Consider the following 25,550-nt stretch of genomic DNA (forward strand, 5'->3'; position numbering starts at 1 on the left):
ACAGGAATGCAAGGATTCTTCAATATATGCAAATCAATCAACGTGATACACTATATTAACAAATTAAGGAATAAAAACCATATGATCATCTCAATAGATGCAGATAAAGCTTCTTAGAAAATTCAACACCCATTTATATTAAAAACTCTCCAGAAAGTGGGCATAGAGGGAATCTAACTCAACATAATAAAGGCCATATATTACAAACCCACAGCAAACATCATTCTCAATGGTGAAAAACTGAAAGCATTTCCTCTAAGAGCAGGAACAAGATAAGTATGTCCACTCTCACCACTATTATTCAACATAAGTTTGGAAGTCCTATCCACGGCAATCAGAGAAGAAAAAGAAAGAAAAGGAATACAAATTGGAAAAGAAGTAAAACTGTCACTGTTTGCAGATGAAATGATACTATACATAGAGAATCCTAAAGATGCCACCAGAAAACTACTAGAGCTAATCAATGGATTTGGTAATGTTGCAGGATACAAAATTAATGCACAGAAATCTCTTGCATTCTTATACACTAATGATGAAATATCTGAAACAGAAATTAAGGAAACACTCCCTTTTACCATTGCAACAAAAAGAATAAAACACCTAGGAATAAACCTACCTAGGAAGACAAAAGACCTGTATGCAGAAAAGTATAAGACACTGATGAAAGAAATTAAAGTTGATACCAACAGATGGAGAGATATACCATTTTCTTGGATTGGAAGAATCAATATTGTGAAAATGACGATACTACCCAAAGTGATCTACAGATTCAATGCAATCCCTATCAAATTACCAATGGCAATTTTTACAGAACTAGAACAAAAAATCTTAAAAGTTGAATGGAGACACAAAAGACCCCAAATAGCCAAAGCAGTCTTGAGGGAAAAAAAACAGAGCTGGAGGATTCAGACTCCCTGACTTCAGACTATACTACAAAGTTATACTAATCAAGACAATATGGTACTGGCACAAAAACAGAAATATAGATGAATGGAACAGGATAGAAAGCACAGAGATAAACCCACGCATCTATGGTCAACTAATCTATGACAAAGGAGGCAGGGATATATGATGGAGAAAAGACAGTTTCTTTAATAAGTGGTGCTGGGAAAACTGGACACCTGCATGTAAAAGAATGAAATTAGAACACTCCCTAATACCATACACAAAAATAAATTCAAAATGGATTAGAGACCTAAATGTAAGACTAGACACTATAAAACTCTTAGAGGAAAACATAGGAAGAATACTCTTTGACATAAATCACAGTAAGGTCTTTTTTGATCCACCTCCTAGAGACATGGAAATAAAAACAAAAATAAACAAATGGGACCTAATGAAACTTAAAAGCTTTTGCAAAGCACAGGAAACTACAAACAACACAAAAAGACAACCGGCAGAATGAGAGAAAGTATTTGCAAATGAATCAACGGACAAAGGATTAATCTCCAAAATATATAAACAGCTCATGCAGCTCAATATTAAAAAAATAAACAACCCAATCCAAAAATGGGCAGAAGACCTAAACAGACATTTCTCCAAAGAAGACATACAGATGGCCAAGAAGCACATGAAAAGCTGCTCAACATCACTAATTATTAGAGAAATGCAAATTAAAACTACAATGAGGTGTCACCTCACACCAGTTAGAATGGGCATCATCAGAAAATCTACAAACAACAAATGAGAGGGTGTGGAGTAAAGGGAACCCTCTTGCACTATTGGTGGGAATGTAAATTCATAGAGCCACTATGGAAAACAGTATGGATGTTCCTTAAAAAACTAAAAATAGAACTACCATATGACACAGCAATCCCACCACTGGGCACATACCCAGAGATAAACATAGTTCAAAAAGACACATGCAACACAATGTTCATTGCAGCACTTTTTACAATAGCCTGGTCATGGAAGCAACCTAAATGCCCATTGACAGATGAATGGATAAAGCAGATGTGGTACATATATACAATGGAATATTACTCAGCCATAAAAAGGAATGAAATTGGGTCATTTGTAGAGATGTGGATGGATCTAGAGACTGTCATACAGAGTGAAGTAAGTCAGAAAGAGAAAAACAAATATTGTATATTAACACATATATGTGGAACCTAGAAAAATGGTACAGATGTACCAGTTTTTACGGCAGAAATTGAGACACGGATGTAGAGCACAAACTTATGGACACCAAGGGAGGAGAGCGGTGGCGGTGGGGGGGTTTGGTGGGATGAATTGGGAGATTGGGATTGACATATATATACTTATATGTATAAAGGGGATAACTAATAAGAACCTGCTATATAAAAAAATAAAATAAATTTCAAAAATTCAAAAAAATTTTTTTAAAAGACAAAAAAATAAAACTAAATAAGCAACCAAGATATATTATATAGCACAGGGAATTTTAGTCATTATCTTGTAATAATTTTAAAGAAGTATAAACTATAAAAATACTGAATCACTATGCTGAAACTAATATAATATTGTTAATCAAATATACTTCAATAAAAACAAAAACAGTATTGAGACAACTGGATAACTTTGAATGGGGTCTGATGATTAAATTATAATAATACATTGATGTTAATTTCCTGACATTGATGATTATATTTAGCTATGTAGGAAAATTTTCATATTTATAATAAACACAGTATTCAGGGTAATGTTTTATTATGTCACTGGCAACTACTTCTCAATGTTTCAGAAAAATAAAAGTTCTATATTGCCTCTTAAAAAAAAAAAAAGAAAATGCTATACATTGATAGGCTTAAGACTGGGTTCCTAAATTAATTACTGAATTAAGAGAGGGGTGGATTAACATGATTGGCTCAAATTGGCCTACTCCTTGAGCTGAGCTGGAGTCAGTACTCCAAATTGCATCTTTCTTATGCAAAGAGGGTGGGGGTAATAACAGAATGAATATTAAAAGACAGCCAAAATACCAAGGATGGTATTTCACATTTATTATTTCACTTAATCCTCACCAGAACCCTATGAGGTAAACTTTTTGTGAATGTCTCTTTTTCTGATGTTTAGTTGTTTATGATGCTTAACTCTCATGGTTTGATTGATATATTTTAATGAAATCTCCCAAAATTTGGCCTTTCAGTCTCTGTTCTAATTTATTGTATCCCAGAAATTTAGGAATCATAATGAAGATATGGGAGATTCATACTAGTATTTGTAGCACACACTATACAGGTTAACATCCTTATATGTTTTACCTTATGTTATTTTTCTCACTTGCATTTTCCTGTATTTCATGATAGTTTAAGGCCTAAATGAAGTATCAGTCCTCTGTAAAGCCTTCCTTGAACTCTCCTGTCAATTTATATCTGGTCTCTCATAGCATCATTCTTAGAATTTTTTTAAACACATAAAATCTGAATTGCACTATAGTTCAGTGTTTTTGTGCCCTTTCCACCCCTGTCTCAAGAATGTAGGTTTCTTGAAGCAAAGGACCTTGTCATAATAATTTTTTCAATCCCTAATACTTTACATGTAGTAGAAGCTTAATAAATGATCATTGAATTTTGTTGATTAAATGGAACATTGAGGAGACGCTCCAAACCCTAGGCTTTTCTTTCTTCTAAAGGGGAAAATTTCACAGACATTGTGTTCATTTAATGAAAATAAGCAAATATGAAATATGCATAAATTTACATATTATAATGCCCAAGCAGGGATTTTGGCTAAAATTTTTAAAAAGTGGAAAGATCTGAAGTTAATCTGCACAATTACTGCCATAAGGTCTCACTCCCATCCCGAACTGAAGGCAGTTCTTTTGGACTTTTTCACCTCCTTGAACAGATTGGGCTCTCTCAACTCAGGTACCTGTAAATTAACTGCTCCCTTGACCTTGAAAAATTTTTTCAACACTCATCTTTGAGCTTTCAGGAGAAAGTCAGTTTCTTACAGAGGGAGGCCTTCCCCATCACCTAAGTCTTGGAGATCCACCTTCATTATAGCCTCCTATCACATTTGAGGTTATTTGATTTTGCTCTTAAATGCTAGGAAATGAACTCCTCCACTAGGACAAGGACAACATCTATTTATTTACAAATAAATCCCTAGTATCTTACACTATGTGACATAATAAATGCTCAATTTAAGAATAAATTGGTGAAGCCTGTGCATTTGCTAAAAGTAGACTGCACATTTGGCTCAAAGTTTCTAGTATCCAAGACAAAGATAAAAGCAAGTAACCGCTACAGACCAACTGAGAGTTTAGGTTAAGTAATAAATATCAGATCCTAAAACTGAATTAACAGCATGAACACCACTGCTTTATTCATTTTTTTAAAAAAGTTAATAAGTGAAAAATGACTCTTCCTGTTAAATTTGTTTCTCTTCTCCTTTTTGTTAAAGCAAAACAAAACAAAACACCAGTTCCGACTACTCATTAGAATACTTTTGCTTGGTGTCTTTAAGACTGGAAACAAACTCAGCTCAAATGAGTTATTGTGTCATCAACTTCAGTAGACTAGAAATTGTTGTAGGTTTCTGAACGAAACCCTTACAGGTTGTCAGATAAACATCTGTAGAACACATAAATTTGTGAATAATACAGATGACATTCCAGAAGTGGATTCTTCTTCCCCCTCCCCCTTCCCACAATCTTTAGACAAGCATTTGTTTTTGTTATACGCTGTTAAATGCCACTTAGTTCAATTAGTTGTTTGTGTGAAATAAGAGTCAATTAAGTTATTCTGCCTTGAGAATTACAAAAACAAAACAAAAAACAATAATGAAACTTTGAAATAAAATTTAAGTTCCTTTCCTATTTTAATAAAGTATTAATCTTTTAAGTTTCACTTAAAGGATTCAAGTTCTAATAATGAAAGGATAAGGTCAAGGCCCAGACTTTAGCATAGTGTCTGGTATTAATTAATTGGAGGTCAGTACCTTTCTACTAAGCTGAATTGAACCAAAATTTTTATTTAATTACATTTTCTTATATGTAACAGCCCGTGTCTGGCTTTCCCCAATTATGATAAACCTTAACACATATTCACTCACGCAAAACTCAGGAAACTTCTACTAGAGATGTTTATAAAGCGAAAGGAAGCTCGGAGACCTCCGTTAACTAACAGCATCTCCCACATGGCTCCGGGAATCCTCTAATCCTAGCCTTTCCTTTATTCTCCCTCCCGTACGCACCTCCTCAATATCTCCGGCAAAAGTAAAACCAAGAGCACTTTCCTGGGGCTTACATTTCTCGGAGTGCAGGTACCCGGATTAAAGCCGCTGTCAGATTGACAGGGATTTTACCCAATAGCATTGCAGAGAGGCGTATCGTTTCACCAACACGCCAATCAAGCACGCAGAGAGTAGCCGTCTCCAAGGTGAAGGCGGAAGTAAGGCCCTAACGCGCTCCATGGAACCGCTCTTGCAGCACCTGGAGCGCTTCTCTGAGGTTCTGGCTGTCTCCCGCACGACCCACGTCAGCACCTGGGACCCCACGACCGTGCGCAGGGCCCTACAGTGGGCTGTCTACCTGCGCCACGTCCACAAGCGCTTTGGCCGCCATGCCCGCATTAGCAAGGCTCTGGAGCGGCGACTGCAAAACCCGTGGAAGCAGCAGGGCAACTCTGGGCCTGCTCCAGCCCCGGGGTTGGCAAACTTCCAGGCCTTGGGGCACTGCGACCAGCTGCTGTCCCTGCGACTGCTGGCGAACCCGGCCCTCGGGGATGCCTCCTTTCACTACCTGCTGCAGCAGCTCTTTCCCGGCCCTGGCGTCCCGGACGCCGAGGAGGAGTCGCTCCAAGGCAGCCTGGCCCGCCTTGCCCGCCGCCGGGCCGCTATTCACATGCTGCGCTTCAACGCCTATGGAGAGAACCCGGTCCTTCAGGAGGACTCACTGATGAAGACCCAGGCGGAGCTGCTGCTGAGGCGTCTGCAGGAGGTGGGGGAGGCCGAGGCAGGGGACCCTGGTAGACTTCTCAGCAGCCTGTGGGAGCGCTCGCCCCAGAACAACTTCCTGAAGGTGGTAGCGACCGCGCTGTTGCTGCCGCCGTCGTCTCCCCGGCACCAAGAAGAGGAATTGGAACTAGGCAGCCCCAAAACTCCGGGAGAGGAGGGTCAAGAGGTGCTTCGCTGGCTTCTGGGGAAATCGGATGTCATGGTTGCTTTTTGCCGCAGCCTCCCAGCCGGGCTTTTAACTTCGGTGGCGGAGCGCCATCCAGAGCTCTCCCGGGTCTATCTGGGCCTGCTAACAGACTGGGGTCGACAGCTGCACTACAACCTTCAGAAAGGCCTTTGGATTGGAACTGAGTCCCAGGATGTGCCCTGGGAAGAGTTGTTGAGCAGGTTTCAAAGCCTCTGTCAGGCCCCTCCACCTCTGAAAGATGAAGTTTTTACTGCCCTGAAGTCCTGTAAGGCTCAAGATGGAGATTTCGAAGTCCCTGGTCTTAGCATCTGGACGGACCTGTTGCTGTCTCTTGGGAGTAGTGCTTGATATTGCATTTGGGCAGAGACAAGTTCTCAGCCCAGGCCCCAATTCTCTATGGGCAACGTTCTGTAACTGAGCACTTGAATATACAGTTTACAAAATTAAAATCCTGGTGTTCTCACCAAATGTCCTGTACTTTCATGTGTCCATAATATTATTGTAGGTCCTAATATATAATAGGTGTAATTGTAACTTAATTACAGATATGTAAAGTAACTGGCTTGTAGTGCCGTGGATTTTCTGTTTAGAGGAGGTAACATTGGAAGTATCCTACCTAAAGCCATGGAGTTAATAGTTTGCATTCTAGAAGGCTCATTTCTAATAATGTTGAAAAGATATGTGCTTGTCAAAGAAAATGCAGCTTTAAAGTGACAAACAAGACACCTTTTTTAATATTGTTAATGTCTTACTTTTGCAGGTTTTTCTTGTTTTTTTTTAAATCCTCAGAAGTGATTTCTCTAACCAACAACATGTGCTGTCAGCAATGGTTTGGAAAGCCAACTGGCCTAATTGGACTTTAAACCCTGGACTTTGGCCTAGTTAACCTAACGTTCTAACCAATTAACCAGCATCAACATGTATTAAAATTGTGTTATTCAGAAATTTTGTTTCTCATTTCTGCACATTGAAAGGTCATACAGCAGTTTAAAGCACTGACTTAAGAAAAAAATTTTACAGCATGGTAAATACAAATATATGCCTTTGGGTATTAATTTAGCATTTGATGGTAAAAGAAAAGAAACTTCTGAATTAGTGCTGCTTCTGCCATTGACTAGGTTAATAAATCACAACCTTGGTGTTACAGTTGCCTCGTGTTGAATGAAGTGTTGAGACTAAAACAGTTAAATTCTCCCACTTTGTCCTTGTTAGCTGCCCTATGGGGACAGTTTAGAATATTTGTTTAGTGTGTGTAGGAACCTAATTTTGTGAGTTTACCCAGATGCTCCACTACCAGTAGAGTGATTGCCAATCACCAAACTTAAGAATGATTTATTCATTTTTATTAGGGGGAATGTAACTTTCTGTTCATCAAGATTTTTTTTCCATAACCAAGTTAGTTGGTTGCAAGATTCTTCTAATTCCAGAAATGGAATTAGAGCAAAAGGAGTTGTATAATCTTGTAGAATTTTTTATTCTATAGTGAAACCTGGAGTAAACTACTGTTCTGCTAGCAAGTACACTTTTCCAGATGATCCTGGGTTAACACAAGCAAGTTTGTATTTCCTGTGGTTTGATTCCTTTTTCTAGTTCTAATCCATGTAGACCATCTTTTAGATTTACTTTGCCATTAATGCAGGAAGAAAGGCAATTCCTTCTGTTAGTTACCTGAAAGTCTTTTTTCAGGAGGTGTAACCCAATGAAGAGTTCTACCCACACAAGTCATAATATTGACCCATAAACCTAAGTCCCATAACCCTAAGCTTTAGTTTTAAAGAATAACAGTTTGTAAACTTATTTCCCTATTTCTGCTGCAACATTGCACACTTATTTAAGATAAAATGATAAAAATTGTTATAGACTTTAGTAAAAAAATTTTTTAAATCTATTTTTATACTTAACATATCTTAGGCTCCATGCTATGTTCATTGCATAGATAACCATATTTAATCTTCACATCAAGACTGTATTGTTATAAATCAAGATACAAGCTAAAGAAGATTAACTACAATGCTCAAGGGCACACAGAAGATAAGCAACATGAGAGCAGTAGCCAATCTGTTATTTTCTCCCCCCAGAGCCTAGCACAGTGCCTGGCATGTGGTAGGTGCTCCAAATGTTTGAATAAAAAGCCAGGATTAGAACCTTAATCTATATTCTTAACAACAGTAAATTTTTTTTTTTTTTTTGACCATGCCACATGGTTTGCAGGATCTTAATTCCCAGAGGAGGAATCGAACCTGGGCCCAGCAGTGACAGTCCCGAGTCCTAACCACTGGACCAGAGGGAATTCCTCTTAATCTGTATTCTTTATCTTGTTTTAAACAAAGGTAAAGACTTGAAAAGGTGTTATTGAATACAGAAATCTTACTATCACTCTGAATCTATAGGAAGAGAGAAAAAGTGAGAGGAAGAAATGGGAAATTGAATAAATAAATTCAAGATTCTTATGAGCCAGCAGATAAAATGACTGCACGTGTCTGTTGTTTTTTGTTAGTATTAGTTGAGGACAAATATCTCAATGCTTTCTGAAAACTTCCCTTGGGCTGATTGTATATTTATTGAGTATATTAGAATGTTTTTTGTTTGTTTGTTTGCAGTACGCGGGCCTCACACTGTTGTGGCCTCTCTCGTTGCGGAGCACAGGCTCCGGACGTGCAGGCTCAGCGGCCATGGCTCACGGACCTAGCCGCTCCGCGGCATGTGGGATCTTCCTGGACCGGGGCACAAACCCGTGTCCCCTGCATCGGCAGGCGGACTCTCAACCACTGCGCCACCAGGGAAGCCCTAGAATGTTTTAAATCTAAATGCTGTTGTCCATGTGCTGGCTGCTTATTAAGGTTCTGATTCTAATGGAAAATGTGTAAGATTTAGCGGCTATGCATTTGTATGGTGTCATACAGTATACAAAGTTGTGCAATTAAATCATCTTAGCAGAGCCTCTTAATATAACTGTAAGACAGGATAATGTGCTATGAACTTCAAGTTTTATTAAGGAGTTGTGACTACAGATAGTGATTTGTCCAGTATTTATATGACTCTTGAGTGGTAAGGTCACCAAGTATATGGATTTTTTCTAACTTACATTCACTCCACAGATCTTTTCTAGGGAGGTAGATTGCTGATTTGAAAACCAATACTGTATTAAAAAATGTTAAATGTCTGTATCATCAATGTATATTCTAACAGGGACTGGCACATGGGAGAAATTATATTTATTAAATATGGTTTAAATTTGGGTTATTATCTACTACTATAACTTTTACCTAGTTATTTCACTGTAGGAACCAGAGTTCATTTATCTATAAAACAAAAATTCCACCCTTTTGAAGTGCTTAGCATAATTAAAAGATAAAATGATAATGCATATGAAAATGATGTCAGAAATTATAAACAGGCCAATTCATCTATTTTCTCTTCTTTAAATTGATAAACATATAAATAAATGTAAAATATGATTCACACAATGAATTAGTATTTATGAAAAGCAACCATACCTGAAGGTGTAATAAGAACTGAGACTCATCATTAAGATTTGACCATTAAAATAAATTTAGGGCTTCCCTGGTGGTGCAGTGGTTGAGAATCCGCCTGCTGATGCAGGGGACACAGCTTCGTGCCCGGGTCCGGGAAGATCCCACATGCTGCGGAGTGGCTGGGCCCGTTAGCCATGGCCGCTGAGCCTGCGTGTCTGGAGCCTGTGCTCCGCAACAGGAGAGGCCACAACAGTGAGAGGCCTGCGTACCACACACACACAAAAAAATAAATAAAAATAAATAAATAAATAAATAAATTTAAAATAAAATGAGGAGTTTAATATTTTAATGCACTTTAATTGGATAAATAATATGGTAACAATATTAAAGGAATACCCTATCGCATTGGCACTATTTTCATTTTTGTGTATTCCTATCCATCTTTTGGTCACATGTCTGCTATTTCCATAGTTGTAATTAATGTATATAACATCTCTAGATTTTATCAAGTTATCAAATATTTTTATGTTTAGTCTTTAAAAATAAAGGAAAATATGTACTTATTAGAAAGTAAGTCCTCAATAAATGCTAGTTAAATGCTTTTCCTATGTTTAATGAGATGAAAATGTTGAGGTCTTTTTTCTTTTATTTTTCTTTTTTATTATTATTTTTTTGCCCACACACGTGGCTTGCAGGATCTTAGTTCCCTGACCAGGCATAGAATCCAGGCCCGTGGGAGTGAAAGCGCCAAGTCCTAACCACTGGACAACCAGGGAATTCCCTCTTTTTCTTTTATTATGTTAACTTTCTAATGATAATTTGTCATTGTGTTTCAGAGATGCTCAGTCAAATGTATTAACTTTTTAATATTCTGTTCAATTCAGCTTATATTTTATTTAGATTTTTGATTCTGAGTTCATGAGTGAGATTGACCTGTAATTTTTTATTCTTATATACTTTTTGTTTGAATTCAGTATTTTACTGGCCATATAGAATGAATTAGGGACTACTCTTTTTCTTATTGTCTGTGAGAGTTTTATAAAATTGGAATGAACAATTCCTTGGGAGTCTTATAGAATCATTCTATAATACAATCTGAGCCTGATTTTTTTTAATTGAATGACTTAACTACAATTTCAATTTCTTTATGGCTATTAGAACAAAGTTGTTTCTTACCTTTTTTATCACTAGTGTTTTCCTACCTTTTTATCACTAACACACCTACAATTCTGTTTCATTTTTATTCCTTTTTTTTCTCTTTGTCTTAGCTTTTCTTGATTTGTCTTCCCAAGTGTTATCTATTACATAATTTTTCCCAGTGAATTAAGTTTATTATATCACTTTTTCTATTTCAAAAACTTATGTTCTTATTTTATCTATTTTCTTCTTTGCTTTTATTCTGCTGTTCCTTCCTCAGTTCTTAAGCAAGTCATTTAGCTCATTTGTAACTTTTTTTTATTATATAAGTATTTAAATTGCCCTTTAAATTTTGCTTTCACTGCAAGTCTCTTGTTTTGATATTTAACATTTTCATTATCATTCAGTTCTAAGTGTTTATAGCTTAGTTTCCACAATGATTCTTCTGTAATCTATGGATTACTTAAAATTGTTTTTAAAATTCCTCAATGAATAAATATTCTTAAAGTTATCTTTTTGTTATTCTTTTCCAAATTTATTTTTGTCAGAAAATGTAGATTATATGATACTGAATCTTTCATATTTATTGATACTTGGTTTATTGTCCAAATAAGTGGTCAGTTTTTATAAATGTGCTGCACGTACCTGAAAAGAATGTGTTTTCTCTAATTTGGGGACATACAGTTCTACATATATATTTTAAATTAACTTTGTAAACTTTAAAAAAATTTATTTTGCATATTTACTACTCTTTTTGTTTGTCCTATCAGATAAGTGAGGGAGCAGTGCTGAAATTCCCCGCTATGTTGGGAAAGTTGGACAGCTGCATGTAAATCAATGAAAGTAGAACACACCTTCACACCATACACAAAAATAAACTCAAAGTGGCTTAAAGACTTACATATAAGACATGACACCATAAAACTCCTAGAAGAGAACATAGGCAAGACATTCTCTGACATAAATTATACCAGTGTTTTCTTAGGTCAGTCTCCCAAGGCAATAGAAACAAAAGCAAAAATTAGCAAGTGAGACCTAATCAAACTTACAAGCTTTTGCACATCGAAAGAAACCATAAAGAAATGAAAAGACAACCTATGGACTGGGAGAAAATATTTGCAAACTATGTGACTGACAAGGGCTTAATTTTCTAAATTATACAAACAGCTCATAAAACTCAATAACAAAAAACCAAATCAATAAATGGGCAGAAGACCTAAATAGATATTTCTCCAAAGAAGACATACAGATGGCCAATAGGTATATGAAAAGATACTCAACATTATTAAAGAAATGCAAATCAAAACTACAGTGAGGTCCCACTTCACACTGGTCAGAATGGCCAACATTAAAAAGGTTACAAATAACAAATGCTGGGGATGGTGTGGAGAAAAGGGAACCCTCCTACACTGCTGGTGGGAATGTAAACTGGTGCAGCCACTGTGGATAACACTATGGAGATTTCTCAAAAAACTGAAAACAGAGTTTCCATAAGATCCAGCAATCCCAGTCCTGGGCATATATCCAGACAAAACTATAATGTGAAAAGATGTATGCACCCCTATGTTCATAGCAGCACTATTTACAATAGCCAAGACATGGAAACAACCTAAATGTTCATCAACAGATGAATGAATAAAGAAGATGAGATGGAATATTACTCAGCTATAAAAAAAGAAATAATGCCATTTGCAATTACATGGGTGGACCTAGAGATTACCATACTAAGTGAAGTAAGTCAGAAAGAGAAAGACAAATACCATATGATATCACTTGTATGTGGAATCTAAAATACGACATGAACATATCTACAAAACAGAAGCAGACTCATAGACATAGAGAAGAGACTTGTGGTTGTGGGGTGGGGGAGGGCTGGATTGGTATGTTTGAGACTAGAATGTATAAACAACAAGGTCCCCTATCATATAGCACAGGGAACTATATTCCATATCCTGTAATAAACCATAATGGAAAAGAATATGAAAAAGAATATGTATATGTATAACTGAATCACTTTGCTGAACACCAGAAACTAATACATTGTGAATCAACTATACTTCAATTAAAAAGAATTCCCCACTATGATCTTGGTTCAAGAAACTTTATCAATTATCATTTTATATATTTTGAGTGATTTCATGATATGCAGGCAAATTCAGAATTGTTATATCATCTTAATGAATTGAACTTTTTATTTTGTAATGACACTTTCTGCTTTAAAATCTTTTTTTCTATTATTATTATCATTATTAATATGACTGGACTTTTTTCTGCTACCCTACTTTGTGCTTTCTATTGATATTTATCTTGACTTTTCTGCTTCATTTTCTTTCTCAGTTCTTTTAATTTCCTGAATTTCTTTTTGTCTTCCTATTCCATTTCTCCCTCTGCTAATTGAGATGCTATATTCTATACCTAAGTTTTACTCTTGAAACTTTTACCACATTTAACTTAAAAATATCTTAAATTAGTTTTAAATCTTTATCTCCTTTCCTAACAATACAGTGGGCCTTAGAAACCTTTCACCCTGGTCTCATCTCCCAACTCACAAGTTATTGATTTATTCATTTTTAGTTTTGTTCTTTACAAGAAAATTTCCAACAGGTTAGAACACTTTAATTAATATTTTATACAGACAAGTGTGTTTTTTTTTGTTTTTCGGTTTTTTTTTTTTTGACAAGTGTGTTTTGATTTACCTACATGTTTAAAATTTTTGTTTCCCATTGCGCCTCAGACATTTCCCCTAGGATCAGTTTATTAGTTCTTTTAGAAGTTCCCCTGAAGAAGGTCTCTAAATGGTCTCTTGGTTTTTATCTAAAAATATTTTTATTTTGTCAATGTTCTTAGAAGATAATTTTGCTGTGTACAGGATTCTAGGTTAACATGTTAAAGATAGTAATTCACTCTTTTCTGTTTTTCATTGTTGATATTCAGAAAGCTGTTGTCAGTCTTCTCATGGTTTTTTCTAAGTGATCTCTTTCTGGCTTCTTTTGAGGTAGTCCTTGCTTCAGTATCTGCAGTCACTATAACATATCTAATTGTGAATTTCTCTTTTTTTCTTGCTTGTTATGTGTTGTATTTCATTTATCTGTGGATTTGTGTTTTTCTCCGTCCAGTTTTTTTCTAATGTTTCCTTTCCTCCACTTTTTCTAATTTCTCCTGTGACTCTGATCAGGCCTGTATTAGAACCTCTCATACTACCCTTATATCCTACAACCTCTCTTTCATAGTTTTTATCTCCTTACCACTCTATGCTGGTGTGGAAGCTGCTGTTACCTCCTAGGATATATTTCCCTATCTTCACTTTAGTAATAATATCTCAGCCCCAAATTTCAGCTAGAAGTGGCCACCCAGCTAGAGAGTAAATTTCGCCATCTCTCTTGCAGTTATTTACATGTGGCCCGATTTTGACCATTTGTGAATAAGCAGAATTGATATGCACAACTGAGGGTTCACACCCCTGACATATGAAATCATTTTCCCTAATGCTCTGTTTGTCACTTGAAATTGGCTGGAAAGTCATTGTGGTGCTGAAGAGCTAACTTGAATCACACCGCTGAGAAAGATTGGAACAACTGCTGCAGACACAAAGATGTGGTTACATGTTCAGGATGGAAGAATAGAGCCCACTTGCCTCATTTGTCTTATTATATGGAATAGAAATACATTTCTCTCTACCCTACTCTCTTATCCAAATCACTGTTTTGAGGTGTAGTTGTCACATCAACTTTGCCTATATCCTTAGTAAATGTATTGGTATATTCTTGTTAATTCACTCTTATCTATCTGATGTTTAAGCAATCCATTAGATTTTTAATTTCAACAATATTTTTTTCCTAAAAGTTTTTTTTTCCCCTCGTCTGCCTGATCATTTTTTTTTTTTTTTTTTTTTTTTTTTGCGGTACGCGGGCCTCTCACTGCTGTGGCCTCTCGCGTTGAGGAGCACAGGCTCCGGACGCGCAGGCCCAGCGGCCATGGCTCACGGGCCCAGCCGCTCCGCGGCACGTGGGATCCTCCCGGATCGGGGCACGAACCCGTATCCCCCGCATCGGCAGGCGGACTCCCAACCACTGCGCCACCAGAGAAGCCCCTGCCTGATCATTTTTTATAACCTCATATTATATGTTTATTTTTTGTGATTCCATTTTTTTACATTGTTATTATATATTCTGTAGTAATAACTTCAAAACATGAAGTCCCTGGGGATTTAAAACTGCTATTTCCGTGATTCTCACTCATGGTGATTCGTTTCTTTACATACTTCTGTACATATATTGTGAGTTCACATTTATTTGATTTAATCTATGGAAACCTACATATATAAATAGGGTATTCTTTCCCCATGATGGCATTTTCAATAGTTCCTGTCAGAAATAGTGAACACCTGTAACCTAGGCCACTTTGGCAAGGTTCCTGGCTTAATGCAAGAGTTTTGGCTTCAATTTCCCTAACTTGTGGCTTGCTCAAAGCATAGTTTACAAATCTGATTTGCATACTACTCACACCTCTTTGTTTTTGGAGAGATATATGTTTGGTGGTGAAAGATAGCCTGGAAATCTCCTTTATTTACTAAAATTTCAACAAAGCATTAAAAGCATATATTATTGAGAATCTAAATGTTTATAGCAGTTGGGTCTTACTGAACATACAGTCACAGCTTTGCCGAAAGTGGAAGTCCTCATTTTCCCTTTAACCCAGACAGACCTAACTTTTGCCCTCAATACTCCTCTGAAAGAAGTCTTGTCAAGGTCACAAATCATCCCTATGATCCCATATTCGAAGGACACCTTTCTGATCTCAAGTTACTTGACCTCTCAGTAACATTAGACATTTTGACCACTTTCTTCTTTTTGAAACTAGGCTTGAACTTCGATTCGCAGAACTTGTGTGACACTGCTCTATCCTGGTTTCCTCTTACATTTCTAGCTATTTTTTCTCAGTCTGATTTTCTGGCTCCTCCTCCCCTAATCAATCTTTCCCAGGATTTCTCAGAGTTTAATAGTCTGCCTTCTCTTTTGTGTGTGCTCTCATCCCAGGTGATCTCATCCCTTTTCCACAGTTTTAAATACTACCTGTATGCTTTCAACCGCCCAATTTACATCTGCAACCCAGAGCTCTCATCAGAGCTTCAGGATGAATATCCTCACTTAAATGTTTCACAAGCTTCTCAAACCAAATATATGCAAAACAGAATTCTTCATATTCCCCAAAAGCCTGCTAATCCCCTTATATTTCTCCGTAAATAGCCAGAAGCCTGGGAGTTATTCTTTTTTTTTTTTTTTTTTTTTTTTTTGCGGTACGCGGGCCTCTCCCTGTTGTGGCCTCTCTCGTTGCGGAGAACAGGCTCCGGACGCGCAGGCTCAGTGGCCATGGCTCACGGGCCCAGCCGCTCCGTGGCACGTGGGATCCTTCCAGACCGGGGCACGAACCCGCGTCCCCTGAATCGGCAGGCGGACTCTCAACCACTGCGCCACCAGGGAAGCCCCTGGGACTTATTCTTGAATACTTTCTCTCTCCTAACCCTCATATCCAATTGACCAATACATTTCCCCTTATCTAAATTTGTACTCATTACCCTAGTATAGGATAGGGTGACCATAGATTCTTGTTTTCCCAGGACAGATTTGGGTTATGCTTGTTGTCCTGGCATAATTAATACAAGTACAGTAACCTTTTTCATTCTCTAAAATGCCCTGGTTTGGCTGATAATTCGTATGTTCACCCATCTATCACATCTCTGCCGTTAGCTTCTCTGCTTGCTTTTTTGCACCTCTTACAATCCATACTCCACCTAACAGCTCAAGTAGTCAACTTTCAGTCATGTTCTCTGAGAAATTTAAAGTCAATGGCAGAGAACTTACACAGATTTTACTACTACATCTACCTATACTAGCATCTATACCCACGTATTTCACCTTCCGTTTGTTTTTAGTGATAAGCTCATCTATATTAAGCCAATTTCTATACACTCCAGCAGTACAGGAATTCTTTCAGTTCTTGGAGTAAATAGGCTGATCTTTTTTCCTGTCTTAGAAACTTTGCTTACATTATTCCTTCAGACAAGAATGTTCTCACCCAGTCCTTCATTTCTCAGCTTAATTTCATTCTCTCACCATAATGTCTCTATCTAGATATGTTTCACTCTGTTATTTTCCTTCAGACTACCCATTTTCCTATTAAATATAGTTGTGTTGTTCATGTGTGTCTGTCTTTTCTACTAGAGTATAAGTTCAGTAAGGACAAAGCTGTTTTGCTTGAACATCCAAGGCCCTCACAGTATACTGGCATATATTATGTAGTTGCTACCTATTTATGAATGCATAGGACTGGAGCAAACATTTGATTAGAGCATCGCCCTTTGGGTCATATCTTTAAGAAGCATAAATCATTTTAGTAGTGGCTACATGAAGTACAATATAAATCCAAACAATGAGAGTGGGTTCCCCAATATATGGTAACATTTCCAAACTACAATCAATCAAACTGAAAAATCTTCCAAAACTTCTTTGCTGCATTTGAGTTGGATCAACACTCATCAATGTCAAGATTTAGTTGCTGTGGTTAAGTTACTCAGTTATAGCTCTTTTATGCATTTTTTTGAGCTCTGAAATAGTATACTGAAGCTCTAAAGTAGTAACCAGTTTATAAATAGAATGGCCCATCTTCCCTAGCAAATTGTGGATCCAAGGTATTCATATTAACATAAATTAGTTAATGCAAATGGTCTAGGAAGAAACCATTGATTTCTCTCAGAAATTAATTGGAAATGATCAATCTCTACATTAGAAGTGTGGCAGTAGCATCATTTATCAGATGTTAATTGTCATAGTGGACCAGGAATACACTTTTGGCTTAGAAATATGGTATCCCTAAGGGAAAGTAGCTTGAATAATTACAATAATTAATGTGTATACAACTGTCTCTTGAAGCTTCATTACTCTTAATATTGGGGTAAAGATTTGAGTTCAAAAGAGCTTGCAGTGTCTTAAAGTCTTATTGTGGTTTTATCCTTTTATATCATGAATGACCAGGACTTAAACCTTAGGAACTTTTTAGGTGCAGTAATTCAGAAATATAAGCATAGGGATATAAAATGTGAATAATCAGTTTATATTTTATATTTATACATATAATACAAATAGCATTATCACATTCTGAATGAAGTCTATAATAACTCAATGTCAGGCATATATTTGATATTTGGGTTTTACACATCAATATTTAAAATAAATTTATTTTAGAGGCAAATTTGTTTATCACTACAAAAATGTTCCTCACCTTTTATATATATCCTTTCAGTTTGATATTTGTGTTGCAACATTTTACTCATTTATTTATTCAGTAAGCTACTAATATGTCAGACTATGATTTAATGCACTAAAATGATACAAACCAATTTATTTAATGTATATATTTTTATGTTATGAACCAAATTTCATATTTCTTAAAAATACATCTGATAAGTAATATGTGAGGTATAGAGATATATGTGTAGATCGATATTGGATATTTTATCCTCCTTAATTGTTCAAAGCTCTGTGGGATAGCTGTTGAAATAATCATTATTATATCAAGCATTTGACACATTATCAATACTTATTTGGTAAGATATTCTGCTTGAGGCTATGCATGTATTTATGAGCACTGACGATGTGCCAAAATGGAATAAGAATATAGCATACTGTTAGCTTTCACTGAATAGAGAAGCACTATGGACAAGAATGGATAAATGTTCTTTGCTAATCTCAAACACTTTAGGTACCTTAAAAAATGTTAACTGAATTTGAAACCACAATGAATGTTAAGATCAGATTTCAAATAATTTATCACTAAGAAATTGACTACTAACATGCAGATAGGAAAAATATGCAGTTTATAAATTATAGTTTTTTCTAGAGATAAAAAGACCTCAAAATTTTGTAATAAATATTCTTGGCAGAAAGAGAGTATGTTTTCTTATCTTGTATTTTAAATAAAATCATGTTGACAATCTTTGATGAGCTTCAAAAATATTCAGTAGTCTATGTAAACATTAATAGCCAAGAGTGGGATGAGGTTGGAGGTACACATTCTCTGGTTTGTTTTTCTAATAATTGCAAAAACATGTGTTCCTGACACTGTTGGTTTGAAATTGCTGTTGGAAACATAAAATAAATTACAAGTGACTAACAAGAGCAATTTACAGAAGATACACGATCTGGTTCACTAGTCAGCAGGCATATGGAATTACTATAGTAACCAAAACTAATGGAGAGCAGGCGCCATTTTCTAATTATAGCTAGAAGCACTGGACCTTGTGCACTGTACCAGTAAATTGGTCCCAGTAGTTTCAAAATGATTTCATTGTTTGTCATTAAAGACGTTAGCAAAGGCAGAATATTTGAAGAATATGGTTTTTGCAATTTGTTAAAGGTATTATACCCATTTTATAGTCTAGTTCTGTGAATGGAATATTACACTTACTATTACAATATTACAATTAAAAGGCATTTATAATTCTATTTAACAGTTAAAGAAGTTTAAAAAACAATGATTTTTTTTATGATGGGGGAACTAAAGTATAAATGAGGAGACAAAGGTGGGAAATAAATAAAAAACCTTGTTAAATGGCTTTCTTTTATGATTAATTTTTATAATATAACACTATCTCTGGACAACCTTGAATAAATTCTTTCATAGCTCTAAGCTTTTGTGTTCTTATTTGCAGAATTTGGATGAGAATAATAACTATATCTTTCTTTAGTAAAACAATTAAGACCATGAATATTCAAGAACTTTTAGTAATTCTTTTAGAATAGGTTTACTGGTGTCACATTCTCCTAATTTTCCTTCATCTGAGAATGCCTTGATTCATTCCTGAAGGATAATTTAGCCAAATATAGAACTTGGGCTGACCTATCTTTTCTTTCTGCATTTGAGAATGTGCCATTTCCCTCTGGCATTCATGGTTTATGATGACAAATCTGTCACTTGAATGTTTTTCTCCCCTGTAGGCAAAATGTCATTTCTCTCTTTCTGGTTTAAAATTTTTTTCTCTGTCTATAGTTTCCAGAAGTTTAATTATGATGTATCTTGGTGTAGATTTATTTGGGTTTATCCCTCTTGGGAACTGATCAGCTTCTTGAATCTATAGACTTATGTCTTCTGCCAAATTTGGAGAATTTTCAGCCATTACTTCTTAGTATGTTTTTCAGCCCTCTCTCCTTCTCCACTCTTTCTTAGAGTCCTATGACATATTAAATACTTTGTTTTAGTCCAACAAGTCTCTGAGTTTCTGTCATACTTTTTCCCCAGTCTATTTTCTCTCTTTTGTTCACGTTGGGTAATTTCTACTGTCCTATCTTTGAGTTCATTCATTTTTGCCTCTGTCTTCTCCATTCTATTGTGTCTTTCCATTGAATTTTCATTTCCATTATTAAGTTTTTCACTTCTAAAATTTTCACTTTTTTTTCTTTATGTCTTTTATTTCTTTACTGAAACTTTGCATTTCTTTTTCATTTGTTTCAAGTGTGTATGCTCATTAAATCATTTATATGACAGTTGCTTTAAAATCCTTGTCAGATAATTCCAACATCTGTGTCATTTCTGTGTTAGTGTCTGTTGATTATCTTTTCTCATTCTCCAAGAAAAATTTTTGATGGGATGATTTTATTTTATTTTTTTAATCAAAAATGAGAAGAAACACCTAGCTTCTTGAAAATTTAGTGCCATAGTAGAAAGTAGTACTTCCAAGGTTAAGACCAAGGGCTTTCAGCATAGGGTCCACCAAACTTTAGAGGCTCAAAGAATGGCCCTGAGTTATCTTTGAGATCCTGAAATTATATACCAAATTTGGTATCCACAAGTTCACTTTTATGGAGAATATCATCAGATTCTCAGATGGGTAAATGATACCAAAAGTTTTTAAACTCATGCCGTCCTAGGCAGTACCAGGATGTATAAAACAAATTTCTGTATCAAAATCAACTTAATCCTGGACATAATCAGTAATTATAATAAAATAGCTAATACTCTTTAATTATTCCTTTTGCATATACTAATGCATTCAATCTTCATAACAACTCTCTGAGGTGGGATATTATTATTTTCCTACTTTTGAAATAAGAGTTTCTATGGAAATTATGAAGCTTTTTTTCTTGAGTAAATGCCCTGGTAAGTGTAGCCTTTAAAATTTCACATTACACCATATTTAGAATTATAGTTTTAGTTTCCTACTGAACTTAGCTTTCAAATCCTAATTTCTGCTGATGTCATAAATTTTGATTTTGCCAGCTTAAGATAATAAAATTTCGTGTGATTTAAATCTCAGTCTTCTTTGGATAAATATTCCCCCTTCTGTCCCTGTATTCTGTAGGTGATCTCAGCTCAGGAAGGCCTTTTATGTCATTCTGGCATCCTTCAGAGAAGAGCTTCTGACCTGTGAGCACTCCTTTACTGATGTAGCTTTTCTGTTCTTTCCACATGGGTAGTGGTTAAATAACTTCATGGTCATTATTATTTTTTTTAATTTTTAAAATTATTTTTATTTTTATTTTTATTATTTTTTTTGCGGTATGCGGGCCTCTCACTGTTGTGGCCTCTCCCATTGCGGAGCACAGGCTCCGGACGCGCAGGCTCAGCGGCCATGGCTCACGGGCCCAGCCGCTCCACGGCATGTGGGATCCTCCCGGACCGGGGCACGAACCCGTGTCTCCTGCATCGGCAGGCAGATTCTCAACCACTGCGCCACCAGGGAAGCCCCCATGGCCATTATTTGGTGACTACGTCCATACCTCCACTGCCTCTGGCAGTACTAATGTCATGAAAAGTAGTCATAGCTTCCATCCAGACTGAAGTTTGGGCTTTCCATTTCCCAGCTGATACTAGTGGTCCCTCATGAACCTGCCACCTCATTAGGTTTAAGTACAGGCTTTCAATTCTCAGGCATGTAAATAATTTTCACACCTGGTCAATGTCCTGTGGAAGCTAAGTGAAACTCAAGGGGGAGGGAGATGAACAACCTGAAGTCCTTATTCTTTTGGGACCTGCCATACATATATGATTGCATGGGTGCACTCTGCATGACTGTCTCAACTCTGTCTCCAGAGTTCAAGATGGGAAGTGCTGCAAAAGTTCACAAGTTCCTTCAGCTTTTATTTAGCCAAATCTATTGAGAGCTTCCCATGATTTTTCTACTGTTTTGACTGTGTGGGGGTGTGGAGGGGGAGGTAAAATTGGGAGCAAACTTCCATACTCTTCCACACTTACATCTAAATTCCCTTACTCTGTCTTCCAAATCCTCTCCAAATTCTTATGCCTATCCCAGAAAATAATTTTAATCTCTTTTCTATGGAAAGACTTGTCTACGTTCATTCCATAACCTTCCTTCATTATGTAGCTCATTGTATAATCCTATGGTCTGAGTCCTCCAGACATGCACTCTTAATATGCAGGTTCTCAGAATTCAAAAACAGACAAAAACCCACAATAATAGTTTTGAAAAATATGTTTTGGATCCTACATGATATCATTGTTCAAAGTTGTATTCTCCCTTTCCCCAAGGAAACAAGCATTTCTTGCTCACTGGTGGATAATGTAAATGACGTCACAAGGAGTATTGGCTATCAAAATATTATAGTGTCATAGTGGGATAGAGTTAGGTTAAAAATAAATAAGTAAATAAAGAGGTTTTAGAGTGCATCTTTTAAGAACAAAAAGAAACCCATATAGATTTACCTTTATGTTTGATGGCAAGGGGAAGAGAAGGGAAAGAAAATATAGTTATTCTTGGAATTGAGATTAAAAATCAGCATTCTTCATAACTTCTTGTGTCTCATACATTCACCAAATACTTCTTTCTTAAAAGAGTGACAGTACTTCTATGGAAATAGCAGTTACTAGTTAAATGAACAAAGCATTTAGTAATGAGTAGGGAGTTCTGGGACCCGCAGGGAGATATTCACACTTACTGAACTTCTATTCTTTGCCAGATACTTTGTTAGGCTTTTTACTTACATTATTTTATTTAATCACCACCATAACCCTGCAGAATAAATAGCATTGTTATTTGTAATTTTTATAAAAAAGGAAATGGAAGTTCAAGTAGGTTAAATCAATTTTCCAAGTTCATTAAATTAGTAAGTGAGAGAGTATTATAACTCCATTCTTTCCAAACTTAGATTTTTCTCTGCTACACTGATTTATAACACTTGGACCAATTATCCAGAGTTCATAGAAGAACATTTATAGAGTCTTTGAATTTATATTTCCTTATATATATTCCTAATTAATGGATTCTAATAAGATTCCTTAATGAACGCAAGCAGAAAGTCTAGACTGAGATGCCTATATTAAGCAGGAATAAGATGAAAAGAAGTGGTTTGGACAATATACAAAGGCACAACAACAAAAAGAAAAGAGAGAGAGAAGCAAAGAAAGGGGGGGATAAAGAAAGGAAGAAAGAAAGAAAGAAAGAAAGAAGGAAAAAAGAAGGAAGGAAAAGAGAAAGGCATGTAATAAACAAGGGCAGAATTATTCTTGAAGAAAACTCAAGGAAAAGGGAAATCTTCCAGTGATTCTTCATGCTACAGAAAATCATAATGAGCTGATGAATTCAAAGAAAACAGAGCTCAAAGACAAAAGATGGAAATGAAGAGAGATGCAAAACTAAAGAAATAATTTGTGAGCCAAATAAATCTACTATTATAGAAGTAACAGTAGATTACTATTGGTAAGAAAATAAAATTCTAATAAAGAAAATTTTAATTTACTGACATAGAGAAATATTTGAGATGCGAGATAAAAATATTAATGAAATAAGAGAGAAGATAAATGTGGAGCATAAGGATGGTTTAACAGAAGGGTATTGATGTCCTTGGACTATCTAATTATTTTGGGATCTCCCCAAAATAAAACAAATAAAAATATGTCAATATCACCACCATCTAATTGATTTGGTAACCACTGTCATAGTGACTAGACACATTAATTTTTATACTCATCAGCATTGATTTGATTAATTTAAAAGGTGGACCTGTAGACCCTATGGAACTGAGTTATGTCTACTTTGAGAGCAATTGCACAGCAATCAGAGACATTTTCTCCCTGGATTATTAATATATATTATAACAGCAGAAGGTACAAAGATGAGAAAAGCCAAAAAAAAAAAAAAAAAAGACAACTGGATGAATGATAAAAACAAAATCTACATATGTTGTTATTAACAATTGTATATAATTGACAACCAAACTTTCTTATATATATACACGCACATGCATACACATCTATTTATTTATTTTGCTAGAAGTTGTTTTTCTTTTTAAAAGTTTAGAAGGAATGACATACTTTTAAATAATTAGCTCTATAAGTGAAAATCATTTGACTGTGAGTTTGAGATGGAGGTACCAAACCAAGTTCCTTTCAAACATTCTTTTGAGTCAGGAAAGACTGATAGAAAGTAGAAATGACTGTGCCCTTTCTGCAACTGGAAGTTGTATACTACTGGCTTGTCTTTGAAGATTACATACTGGTTAACATTGTCTATTAGTCATCAAATAAATCTCTACATTTCTTGGTGTCCAAATTATAGTTAAATACATAAAGATACACAGGATTAAGATTAGAAGAAAGAAATAAAATTGCAACAATTACTGAAATGTCCTATTTTGCATTAAATGAAATATATAGAAATCTGTTTGTTATACTTAAGTATTATATTCAGAAAGTCTGATGTGAACAAAAATATCTGATTTACAGTAGCTTCTTGGAGATATAATTATACATAGGGAATAATTTAAACAGTTACAGAATAACTTTCAAGAAATGGTCACTCATAACACTTTGAAGATAGGATATTATTTGAGTGTTTGTCCCCATAACCATTTCTTAAGGCTGTTCCAAAGGAGATATACAGCTAAGCTTTAACTGAGTCCGAAATTGCTAAGGGGGAATTAAAAAAAAAAATCTTCGGCAATACTGCCATTCATGCACTTCATAGCCAGTCATCATTCTTTTTGGGTTTCTTTGTTTTTAAATTTTTATTTGGTTTCACCCCATGGCTTTTGGGGTCTTAGTTCCCCGATCAGGGATTGAACCCATACCCTCCTAAGAACTGGACCACCTGGGAATTCCCTTGTTTTTAATTTTGATCCCATACCATGTCAGAGAGAAATTAACAGCTAAAATGGGTGACTTCAAGTTGACCAAGACTGTCCCTTTGACTAAACTTTAGTTAAGTTCCTTTGAACCCTCTTGTCAACCAACCCTCAATCTTGGCCCCTGTCCAGTCCTGTCTTTGGCCTGCTCATCCCAGTCTTAACAAATAATCCTGCTAAGTCATCTCCCCATCCTTGCTATTTGATCACCCTTGATATCTGATCAAGTTCTTCATCCCCCACTTTTGATGTCTAAGTCCTTGGCTTGCCTATAGCAAGAATCTCAGGCTAGTTTAGCAAGGCCAGTTCAACAAGAATCCCCTTGTCTTTGATGTCTCCTCTTTGTAATTATCCATTCACTTCCCCCTCACTCTTCTAACTGGCTATGAATCCCCAGCTGTCTTTCCTGTATTCAAAGTTGAATCTGCTCTCTCTCCCCAGTGCAATATCCCTATTGTGATAGCCTTGAATAAAGTGTTCCTTACCACTTTAACAAATATCAGAATAAGTTTTTCTTTGAGTCATAACAGCAAGATAAATCTTAAAGAAGTAAATTTCCAGGGTTTTCTATATAATCTGAGCACAGGTAGAGGAATACAGAACACAAGTATTATGCTATCTACTTTAAATTTCATAACCAGTCACTGAACAGATGATTTGGTGAGCACTTGCAAAAGGACAAAGTAACCAGTGGCA

At 35.8% G+C, this 25,550-nt stretch overlaps 2 protein-coding genes across 4 annotated transcripts in view; one reads left to right on the forward strand and one right to left on the reverse strand.

The window, feature by feature from the left end:
• The window catches only part of GAS2 (growth arrest specific 2), a 161,102-nt gene extending 155,842 nt beyond the window's left edge, over positions 1–5,260 (reverse strand). Inside the window, exon 1 of one of the 3 annotated variants that reach the window (XM_067038089.1) lies at positions 5,161–5,247. The gene's annotated coding sequence lies outside the window, so the exon portion shown is untranslated. Of the gene's footprint in view, positions 1–5,160 lie in introns of all 3 variants that reach the window. The other 2 variants (XM_067038091.1, XM_067038086.1) reach the window with 2 other exon arrangements.
• A 73-nt stretch (positions 5,261–5,333) lies between these two features.
• On the forward strand, positions 5,334–7,971 carry FANCF (FA complementation group F). Its single transcript, XM_059068363.2, has one exon. The coding sequence runs from the start codon at positions 5,378–5,380 to the stop codon at positions 6,455–6,457; it is 1,080 nt and encodes a 359-aa protein (XP_058924346.1). The 5' UTR covers positions 5,334–5,377; the 3' UTR covers positions 6,458–7,971.
• The last annotated feature ends 17,579 nt before the right edge of the window (positions 7,972–25,550 follow it).

Source organism: Kogia breviceps, chromosome 7 (genome assembly GCF_026419965.1).
Source record: "Kogia breviceps isolate mKogBre1 chromosome 7, mKogBre1 haplotype 1, whole genome shotgun sequence".
Lineage (NCBI taxonomy): Eukaryota > Metazoa > Chordata > Mammalia > Artiodactyla > Physeteridae > Kogia > Kogia breviceps.